Source organism: Trichoplusia ni, unplaced genomic scaffold, assembly GCF_003590095.1.
Source record: "Trichoplusia ni isolate ovarian cell line Hi5 unplaced genomic scaffold, tn1 tig00002967, whole genome shotgun sequence".
NCBI classification, from domain to species: domain Eukaryota; kingdom Metazoa; phylum Arthropoda; class Insecta; order Lepidoptera; family Noctuidae; genus Trichoplusia; species Trichoplusia ni.
This window is the reverse complement of record NW_020800309.1, coordinates 91822-103887: the sequence shown is the minus strand read 5'-3', so window position 1 is coordinate 103887 and position 12066 is coordinate 91822. Positions and strand designations below refer to the sequence as shown.

Genomic DNA, 12066 nt, shown 5'->3' with positions numbered 1-12066 from the left:
CAAAGTCCGTTTAAAAATTAAAGTCCTCTCGGGTCACCTACTCGCCTACATCGGTGCACCGTCGTGAATACAGAAGTGAGACCAAAAGTACTGATACACGTGGTTTTAACTCCTTTTGTGGGACATGAATTATTCATACGCCTTCCAACCACATTATAGGGAATATTGGCGCGTGGAATATTGCAAGAGTAAATTTGACGCGTTTTTTAAGGTACTAATTTTGTCACACAGTGGAACCGAAATTTATTTATTGAAGAACTTAAAAAAGGTTAACAATAAAAATTGATACTCAAATCTAGCTGTCTTTCTAGACAAACGCTTTTGATTTGGTAATCTTTACTGTTGTCTTAATTTTTAGTAGCGCTTTATTTTTAAAATTGAGTAAGTACTTACACTTTATGCTTGTGACCATCAGTAAAATGTACTAGAGATGGTGATCAGACCAAGTTTATAACACGAACACATTTTTTTTGTCTAATGGCGTCCATTTTCTCTTCCCATTCAACCATAGACAGTTCTACCTTCTAACGAGTGGCCGTCGTTCCTATTGAGAGGAAACCCATGTTCTAAGCCACCCATATCGGAACATTTCCGCTGTACAACCTTCAAGAAACTGACGTCACCATGCCCTTTACGTGCTCAAAGGCACAAAAAAACTTCAACGTTATTCTGATGTTTGTGAGTCTTTTATGTCGACGGGTTAAGGTTCAATTTCGCACTGCGTACTTATGTGTGACGTGTAGGCTGTCGTTTTGTTACGGAAAAGGTAAACAAAACGTCTATGTTATTGTGGGAGTATCTTAGGAAGTAAATACAGCCACGTGTTTTGATTGTGTTATCTGTCATTGTACAAAGAACAAACAAATATCTACAAACTTAAACAATTCAAGAATCTAACAAAAAATCGGTATGACTTCCTGACGTTGTGACGATCTCATTGAAATTTTCAAAATTCAGGCTGATGACTAACAACATTTCTATGCCATAGTAAAAAAAAAAACAAATAATCATTCGATTTTCGAACATTCAAACCAAAAAGTCCATCAGAAAAAAAAACAAAACAAGGCTTCCTCTTCCCCGGTCGATTACGAACGGAATCAAACAACGTATCGTTCGATTGTACATAAAATATTATATGGCTACTTGATTTTATATTCAGCGAGTATGCAACCGTCTCTCAAAGTACGTTCACGGAGTGAAGTGATTTACCACTTATGAATTTTATTCATACGTAATAAATTTGGAGATTTTGACGGTCGTAGACCCAAAATGGAAAACGATATTTCTCACTTCTAAATCTTCGGTTTTCGAGATACTTACTCTCGTCAATATATTTTTATTTTATTTTTACGTATATCGAATATACCTAGTATTGGTGAGATGAATGGCAAATATTGTAGAGTTGTCAGTTGTTGTTAATTCTATAAATCTGGAATTGTATAGTTAGATTTTTTATGTATGGATGTACATTATGTATGTGTATGTATTTGTTTTTTTTTTGCTCAATGTGAAGTCCAGAAAAAAAATTATTGCCGATGCGGAAGCCAGACTCTACTAAGTATTATAAGTCGCTGTCGCGTAAACTTTAAAATGTGGTACTGATACACTTACATCATCACAATGATATACCAAAGTCATTTAAGAAGCGAGATCTTTCAAACGTAAGATTAGCTATAGAAACTCAAATGAGTTGTGAACGCCAGGGGTGTTCAAATATTCGACCGCTGTCATGTACAAGTTTTGTCAGTAGCTTTAAAATTTATAGATTTTTTTTATACCAACCTAGTTAAATTCACGTGTTTGTGTATGCAAATTACATTTATGGACAAGTGTAAAGTAACGTCAGAACCTTAAGGAAACGTTATTAAATACTTAACAATTCATTATTTCAATTTAAAATACGCTTAAGAATATTTTTTCAATATCTTATTAAAAACGCAATTACTCGACCAAATTCGCTATTACATTCGCTTTCTTATTCGTTATTTATTTCGCATTCGAAACAATTAAAATTCTGATTTTCAGTAAGTTGGTCACCCCTGACAAACGGTATCACGAACCAATCAGTGACGGTGACACGAGCGCGGGCGACGCGTGCGCACGCGCAGTGAAAGCTGTACTTAATTTAAATTGTATTGGATGCATGATCAAATATTGTCATGATGTTAATAGTGTCTAGACAAAACCATTCTATCAAGGCCTAACCTCAAAACAATTAATTAAGTGGCAGCGGTTCATTAAAATTGGAACTATAGTTATTTATAAATGAAAGTAAAACTTAGCAGATAATTATGATCTCATAGTTGTACTCTCGTAGTGGTATGTACCATCTGTTATAACATGCTAAGTAGATATTGATGTCATGTGAGTAAATGATCGTTTTTATAATGGCATACTAATGATCGCAATTGCGGAAATATTGAACATTCTAGCTCATTTTTAGAATAAGATAGACATATTAAAGACAACGTTCAACCGATTCCAAAAGACGAGGATCACATTTCACGTATTTATTTTATTTTATGGAACAACTTCGGACTGGATGTACTAAGAGTACTGAAGACTAGTGTAATAAATTTGACATGCCTGTCTATCTGTCTGTTTTTGGCAAAATAGCTCTTGAACGGATTGACTTTAAAAATCGCCCTAAATTGTCGGGCAAAACGTTGTTGAATATATTCATCATAAAATCATGTCTTAAACCAAATTATTTTTCCACATGGTAATTACACTCATTTACCAAGATAGTTATAGCAATTTGCAGATTAAAACAGTTAATAAAAAACTGGTCTGAGAGGCATTTATATACGAGGACATAGGATATTACATAAGTTAATTACCTCCATAATGAAACGTAATACGATTGACATTATCTAAAACTTTCTAAACACAAACTAAGACAACTCTCAAACTTTATAATATGATGCAATATTTGACTCACGCGTATACATCAGGATTGCCCGACTAGTTTCGGGCCCAACCGGAGTCCTTATTCACGATCGCGACGAAACTATTCGGGCGATCAAGATACATACGCGCGTGTAAATTCTCAAACTCGTAAACATTAAAAAAACCGCAGTACATTATAACTATGTTACTAACCATTATGAACATAAAATATAATATTATACGCAACGTATTATCGTAAAGGAGAATGGCAAAATGGGCGATAAAATCACGCTATAACAATATGAGGTTAGGCATAATTCGATTGTTTTTATAGAAATAATCGGAAGGGAACATTTTAAGGGATTATCGGAGAAAAGTTCACTTGTTTTTGTTTTCGATGTATGTACGTTACGTATTAGCTACGGGGAAATGGGTGTTGCCGAAAATGAACGTAATTTTTGGAAACAGGATTTTTGCATGTAGTTACTTCATTCATTAATTCGCTCTAATTTTTGATATTTTATTATTATTTTTGGGCCAGATGCGTGTCTTAGTCTTTTCCAACATTTAACAGTTTTTTTTTGTGCGAAAGTAGCATTCAGGACAGAATTCTTCATAGCTGTGTTGAGCCACGTCTAAAGATTAGGGGAGGTTTAAAACCCGGTTGTAGGATATCAAACATGGGCAAAAGCGGGGTTTTACAAAAAGTTCAAAAATGTAATGGTAACTGGCCAGAAAGAAAAATAAAAAACAGCTTTCTAGATAAAAAAAAAACCTAGTTTTAAATAAAGAAAAACAAAGTAACCATACCTTTTTCTTAGTCATCCCATTTTGAAAACACACTTCCCTTTGCTTTCACAGCACATGTTCATAAACCAACAAATGCATTATAAACAATTATTATTCTGAACAATTAACTCAAGTCCTTTGCACAATGCACGTCAAATGATATATCGATTACCCTATCGACTGTCATTAACATGATAAAACACTCGACTCCTGATAACAAAAAGAATATTATATGCATTAAAAATTCAATAGTACCTTTGTGACGTGTGAATGTGAAAGTATACCTTTGTGACGAAGAAATTTATAAATAGATATTATAATTATCATTGAATATAACAATTGCGTAAATAACTGTCTATTTATTTAGCATTGTTATTTTTATAGTAATGAGTGGTCTAACCTGACCACAGAAAATGTTTTTAACCCCTGAAGTATAACGAGAAGTGTCTGTCTGTCTGTGGCACTGTAGCTCCCGAACGGATTGTACGATTTCAATTTTAAGTTTTTTATTAAATTGGTTAATGAGCGAGTATTGTTAGATTTGTTTGATATAATCAGGCTAGTCATTATAGAGAGTCGAGTTAATATCGATATTTTTTATTTTCTTTAAGAAGCCTGTCCAAGTAAGAGAGTAAGAGACACTCATATAGATAGTGTAGTTCTTTTCTGCAAATCGCATAGCTAAGACTTGTCGTTTTAATAGATTTGAGCTATTCAGCGCCAGCCTGTCTTCTGTCTAGACGACCTGCTTTCAGACTGTCTATTATTCCGTATCTACCGATTTTGTAGCTAGACATTAAATCTTTGTACACGATAGTGTTGACTCCATTAAAGGACATAAGTTAATATTACCGAAAATCACGCAAGTAAATTCGAGGGCAAAAGAAGTACGAACCAAAAGTCTGCGGTCCGTCTGTTAGCTGTGATCGATACAAATTATAACTTCATTTATAAAGGTGACATTGAAAAGAAAGGTATTATCGCTTGCTATCGGTCATTATAAAGATATCGCTATTTAGTGGCGTTTTCAAGGACTGGTGGTCTAATCGCTCTGTTTTTGCATATTTAAAAACTGTTTGTTAATTGTTTAGCTTTTGGCATGTCTATATATTGTCATTCAAACTTTAAACCCCGTAAGATATTTCAAGGAACGTTAAAAATAAAAACTAATTAGGGATATTTATTTAAGACACTTTAAAATATTTTAGACAGTCAGTATGCACCAATGATTTGTCGAGTTCTTGTGCGTATTACTAATTGATTCTCATTTGCTGAAAACTGTGAAGGAAAACGCTGTGTTTAAAACCACGATAGTGAGTTACGGGCGATATAAAAACTCTGACACAAGGTTGTACCTACATCCATTATTCAAAAACATGCAGAAAACAACTAATTCCCTCACGATACAAAGCCACAACTAACATTACCGATGAAATAACAATTTAAAACAACAAATCAAGACATAGCTCTGACTAATGTGGTTGTGTTACAAATCCATTGTTTTACTTGGCACTTGGTCCCGATTATAAATTACAGGAGAGATTCAGAGGTCATTCACCGTAAATACGACGTCACCACTTATATTATATGTTAACAATTGTACGTGATTACTTTGACACGAGAACGTGAAGACCGATTTTATAGAATGTTGATAGACGAAGAGTGGATGTGGCTTTTTATTTTTAAACAACGAGCCGAAAAAAATACTGTTATAATTTTGACGTGTCTTGCCATCATATCTCCCGAACGAATCGAGCGATTTCAATTTAGTTCGTTTTGTTTGGAAGGTGAATTATGTGCGAGTACGACTAAATTTATCAAATCAGTTTGGCCATTTTAAAGTTGTATTAATCTTGGTCTATATTTAAGGTATTCTTTTCAGCATCAACAGAAATATGCCATAAGTGAATTGGTCGCCTGTCTAGCTATCACGGTTTATTAAGATGGTTATTTAGTGATTATTTCAATAAGTGATGGATAGAAACAAAAATAGATAAAACCTAGATAGTAGCAGAATTAAAGCGAATAAACTGAAAAAGTACTCCAACAAAAGTGTCTTAATCCTTCATCGGAAACGATCTAGTCAGTTTTAAGAAATGATCATGACAAACAAATTCATCACGAATAAACGCTAAACGAAGTTTTATATGTTACAATACACTAAAATATAGATGTAGCCTACACTATACAGTTTTAATATCTGAATGAAATATTTTCTCATGAAATGCGAACATAATCAGAATGATATGGCGCCGCGCCAGATCGGGAGTTAATAAATCATAGTTATTTCTTGCTATTTTTATGATTTTAAGAAGCAAACAGTTTAAGAATGAATTGTGAGTATGCAAAAGCATTTTATCTGCATTGCTTGTTGTAAACATATATTTGGAACAAAAGAATAGCTATCTTTCTATCTTACAACTCCTGTTAATATACATATTTGGATGTGTTTCAAGACAAAATGATTTGCTGACTGATTATATTATGGTCTTATTTTTTCCTTAAGAGGCTATAATTTTTCGTAATCTATGTACTACATGTACATATTTACAGTAACTTATTTAGCGCGATAAAAAATGATTTGTTGTCAATACTATAAAGCACATACGAAATGCACTAGGTCCAATGTATAGTCAGCAACGTAAATGCATGATCATGGTCATTTGTCAGTAAGATGAACAAAATATAATTAAATGCAGTAAATAGTTGTTGAAACATAGATGCTCAATACACGAATTCTTCTGAACAACGATATCATATTTTGTTGCATCATTGACTTTCGTTGTTGACTGTACCCATCATCAAAATAACAAGGACATAATCTTTGGATGTGGCATTATTCATTAACCCTGAATCTATTTCCACAAAAATACCACCAATATAAATACCACATCCAAAATATTCATATTCCTGTCACTTTGGTATCAAGGTACACCATCTGGACTAACATTGAGGTCCGTGACGAATGTGATAATGTTCTTAGTTGAATACTCTCATACAATAGCGATCAATGATAGCCTTACACCCTTATCACGAAGCAATAAGGTTTAGTTTTGTGAAACACTATCGTTTGTAGAGATCACGACTTACAGATTATTGAGTTGTGTAAGTACGATTAGCATACTATTAATTGGACGCACTTGGATAAAGTTGGGATGACCTTAACTTTGGTCTATTTTGTATTGTGTTTTGTTTTAGATATTATGATGATAACAGAATCAATGACTAGCAGTTTTTCTTTTGTGTCTGGAAAGCAGTTAAACCTATGATCAAACTAGCAGTTTGTCTTGTTCGGTACTGTCAAAAAGTTTGATGGCTGAAAAACATGTTTGTTTAATTTTATCTCACAACTAGCTGTTGCCCGCGACTTCGTCCCCGTGGGCAGAAGATATAAGTTATTATTAATACCTGCCCTGTTTTTTTCATATTTTTTATTGTATCTTCGCTCCAATTAGTCGCAGCGTGATGGTTTATAGCCTAAAGCCTTCCCCGATGAATGGTCTATTCAACACAAAAAATATTTTTCAATTTGGACCAGTAGTTCCTGAGATTAGCGCGTTCAAACAAACAAACAAACTCTTCAGCTTTATTTATTAGTATAGAAGTATAGATAACAAATAATAGTTTCTTCTTACTCCTTAGCCTTCAAATTTCGTCACGTTGTTACGTTTACCTGTTTGCTATAGCACTCAAGAAAATTCGTTCTCGCAAACATTTATCGAGAAAAGCAATAAAAATTATACTCGACAGTACAACACTTTCCCTTTTACTAGGCTCTTGAAATAAGCCGTAAAAGTTCCTCAATAAAATGTTTGCGTTTACCTTTACATCTTGATGTTACTGAAGAGATTTCAATGATCTTACCTGTAACAAAACAATTAATTTATTCAGTATTAGGTATTTAGTATTGTAAAATTAAATATTTTAACATATAGGTACCTTAAATGTTAAGTTATGCATATTAATGGTGGTAGAGAGCTAAAATATGTACCTTATCATAAGATGCTTTCGGGTAGTATAGGACTAAGGGAATAAATTCATATTTTTTGAGCAATCCATACTAATATTATAAGTCTGAAGTTGTTTGTTTGTTTGAACGCGCTAATCTCAGGAACTGCTGGACCGGTCCGAATTATTTCAGTCAAAGATACATTTATTGATAAAGGCTATGATTATTAAGAGCATATCAGTAAATAAAAATTTATAGAGACGGGGAGAAGTTGCTTGCTTTGTAAATGTACTAATTCATTAAAGAAAAATCCTAAAAATATCTTTATAACCACACGGACAAAGTCGTACGCAACACCTTTCATATACTTACAGAATTATCCAGTACCATATCACTTGACAATTTACATTCACATAATCTAGGCCGTAACCATCTCTTGAAGTCCCTTCTATCAGATCGCGTAAATGTCAACCACAGCAAATTTAGGTACAAAAAGCTTACCAACACATCCAACAGCCTTGTAGTAATTGTGCAAACGAAACAACACGCTACAAGGTGTAGAGCACTATCTCTTTCCCACATCTTGCGAGGAGGAGAGAGAGAGGTGATGGTAGGCTCCCAGGACAGGCCAATCACTTAGTATGGCTACTACAGAATTAATTGAAGCTCCCGTTTTAGACGCGTTCATTCAATTAATTTGATAGAGTACTTGCTTTGTTCCACAATGGATCAGTTTTAAGTGCGGTTGGAACTAATTTTAATTTTGAGGTTATGTTTCGTTGGGTGTTGTAGAAAACTAGAAATTGGATGGTGGATGGAGTAAACGTGAAAATATGACATGAAAATACACTTATGGTGTTGAATTGAATTGTGTTTTTATATACGATTTACTGTTTTTTTTTTTTTTTATAATAAATGCGGACAACATCACATACATTGTTCTGAACCCAAAGTAAGTTGCTGAAGCACTTGTGTTATGGAATTCAGATACAACGAAGGTACCACAAACACCCAGACCCGAGACAATGTAGAAATGTGAATTTTTACATTGACCCGACCGGGGATCGAACCCGGGACCTCAGAGCTAGCGACACCTTGAAACCGGTGCGTATGCCACTCGACCACGGAGGTCGTCAAAAATTGTTTGCAATACATAATGAAAAAGATTATTATAAATGCCTTTAAACCTGGAAAACTCTGAGAAGTCGCCCTTATTCTCTCTCATCATTTCAATGATTGAGTACAGGCAACTAGCTGTTTAATCCTGGACTGACATTCGATATTTAATATGTTTATTACGAACAAAAAACTAACAAACAAAAGCTCTTTACTTTTCTTAAACCATATTTTTTTTATGATGACTGAATTGAAACAATAATGAAAGCCGAAAAGTCCAACACGTTTCACCATCGTACATTGTATCTATCAGCTTTTGAACTCAACGATAATAAAAGAAAATACCACAGGGCTAGAAATATTGAGTATATAAACTCATAAATCAAGAGTTAGATGGTTATTAAGCGAATATATCTTATCAATGTGTGACGTCATATCATTTTTTGCTGGCAATCAATACATCGTTACTGGCAATAATCGCTCACATATAATTTTGATACAAAAACTAAAGTATAGCAAAAACAGATACAAGTACCGTCTGCGGGACAATGAACCTTTCGGTTTATCGCGGATTGTGGTAGGATTGGCAAATGTGTGATTTTTCATTTAGTCTTCATTATTACATGAGAGTGTACTTTTTAACGGGAAATTAATGAGAAAAGGCTAGGCCAATGATGACTCTACTTTTTAGCGTTGTGAAAAATTTTTTTCTGTTCACACGAAGTTAAACATACTGAATATTTTATTTTACTATTATACTATCTATACCTCATTTATTTATTTTAACACTAATGCAAAAAATATGTACACTCTCACCCCTAGATACGATAATATTTATGTCCAATCACTTAGATCTAGAGCCTAAAATCACTCAAAGGGCTTGACTAACAAACAGAACAAATTGTCCTAGAAACCTTTTTTCTAAAGTAATCTTTATCATCTAGTTTATTTTCAGCAATTTGACAAACAGGCTTACTTTTTGAACGAAATGGATCTTAACTTGATAGAAGTCTAAACTGATAACTTTGAACAGGTAAATAAAATTGATTTACTAAATTGGCCCGGTGACAAATTTTGAGGGTTAATGCCCACCAATTTATTTGTCACCCAATAATTTAAGACTGTAAATATCATTTCTTAAAGTCGACCTTTATTTTTTGTATTGGTTGTTATAGATTGCTATAACAACCAATACAATAGATCACGTATCGACGTGATCTATTTAAATTTCAGCTGGCTACTGACTAGAGACAGACAACCTTTTCTACCTTTTGTGAACGGAAACCTCAAAAATATCAAAACGATGAAACTTAAAACACTGTCTAGACACTCTAGACACATCATCAGTATTAACTATACTAAGCCAATGGAAAAAAGATTATCAAAAAACGAAACAAAAATCTTTTTTACTGAGACTATTCTTTTTTCGTTTGCTGCCAGCCCTACAAGTCGCTCTGCCAACTCATTAACATGTACACAACCGTCGCCTGGAGGCATACGCTTGAAACGTATTTGTAAATTAACATACAGTAAAAATAGTGCGAAAAATACGATGAAAACTTGCGTAATTTTAACCTAGAATTTACATAGAAATATACAGGACAATTTGCTGTAAGCTGTATATTTGTCTGATTTGAAACATAGAGCTGTAATATACGTAATAATTTGGCAAAGAAACAATGGGATGAATCCCAAAACTTGGATGCTGCCAAAGGATGGACTGGATTCTGTCCAAGAGGATACGGCTAATAAACCAAGAAAAGAGAACATGCTGTATTGTATTATAGCATGGACTGAAACTATGACTACTGCTGAAAGAAGACATTATCATCCACAGCCTTTATCCTCCCACTGCTGGGCATAGGCCTCCCCTTTTTCGTGCCAATTTCTACGGTCCTGTGCTAGCCTCATCCAGACTCGACCCGAAGACGACATTATAATTTCGTATTAATATCTTTCCTTTTTTGGTCAATGGTTAGAAAATATTTGCACGTGTTCGAAAGCTTTTTTATTTGATACCTTTGCTTGTTAAGTTTTTTAATAAAGCCAGAACACATATTAAAATCATTTTAATGGTCCGTAATTGTGTAGGCGTGGATATATAATAATATATATGTTAAAGTAATGAAATATGGATATTATACTCATAGTAAAGTAATAGTTATGTGTTAAAATATTCAAATAAAATTATTGAGTAGGTATAGTTTAATAAAATGTATGTTTGGCCGCTTCCGGTTTCTTTAGTGGTTTTTTAAAAGCAACTTTGTTAATTGATACAGTATTGTAATTGGGGACTATGACTACAAAAGTATTATCCATACTTCTATATAAAGCTGAAGAGTTTGTTTGTTTGAACGCACAAAACAGGAACTACTGGTTCGATTTGAAAAATTATTTTTGTATTGAACAGACCATTTATCGAGGAAGGCTATAGGCTATATAACATCACGCTGCGACTAATAGAAGCGAAGATACAATGGAAAATGTAGAAAAAATGGGAAAAATTCCAACCACGTGGACGAAGTCGCGGGCAACAGCTAGTTCTTAATATACGAAACCCAAGCGTAGCTTGTACTTCTCACATACAACCGATTCATCAACCTTTTTAAAACCAAACTATAATAATATAACGTATTCGTTTTCCAAAACAAAAAAAGTTTCTAACAAAAAAGTCTTTAAATCACAACCATTACTTATCATAACCCGTGACGTCACAAACACCATATCATCCATATCTCACGTTCCCACGGCAACCACAATAATGTAGAGAAAAAGACAGCAATACAAGTATCTTACGCGACCATATAAGTTGAGCAAAAACTGATTGATACATGGGAAAGTGACCCCTGTCCCTTTCTACTGAAAACCGGTCTGGACATGGCTTACTGAGTTCCCATGACGAAGGTATACTGACGCAATGTAAAGCTAATTGTATAGGTAGCGATAAAATCTGATCAAACTAATTAATTTTAAAGTTTTTTTGTATTAAAATTTGAAGTTACTAATTTCGTATTTTCGTTTTACCCCATATTTGCATGGGTAAACATCAAAGTATTAGGGACCTTTTTTGTGTAATACCTACTATAACAATATTAGATACTATTATCGCAGACACGTTACTATACAAAATTCGCATTTTCCATGAACTGCTGAATAGATCTGAATAAGTGTGATAGTCACTAAAAAAGCTCCATGCATACGTATTAAAGTAATATTGCAGTCCAAGTAGAGATAAGTGTAAGAGTACCTACATTGATATTGCAGGTGAATTAAATAATTATTAGTCCATTGAAATGCTACATTTTTCGATGTGTAGGGGAGGT

At 33.7% G+C, this 12066-nt stretch overlaps 1 protein-coding gene across 2 annotated transcripts in view; it reads right to left on the bottom strand.

Moving 5' to 3' along the window:
• The window catches only part of LOC113507609, a 141476-nt gene that overhangs the window by 68941 nt on the left and 60469 nt on the right, over positions 1-12066 (bottom strand). Inside the window, exon 1 of one of the 2 annotated variants that reach the window (XM_026890467.1) lies at positions 3700-3872. The exons of the other annotated variant lie outside the window; for it this stretch is intronic. Within the exon in view, the coding sequence (XP_026746268.1) occupies positions 3700-3714 (15 nt within the window). The 5' untranslated portion in view covers positions 3715-3872. Of the gene's footprint in view, positions 1-3699; positions 3873-12066 lie in introns of those variants that run through there. 2 annotated transcript variants of the gene reach the window in all.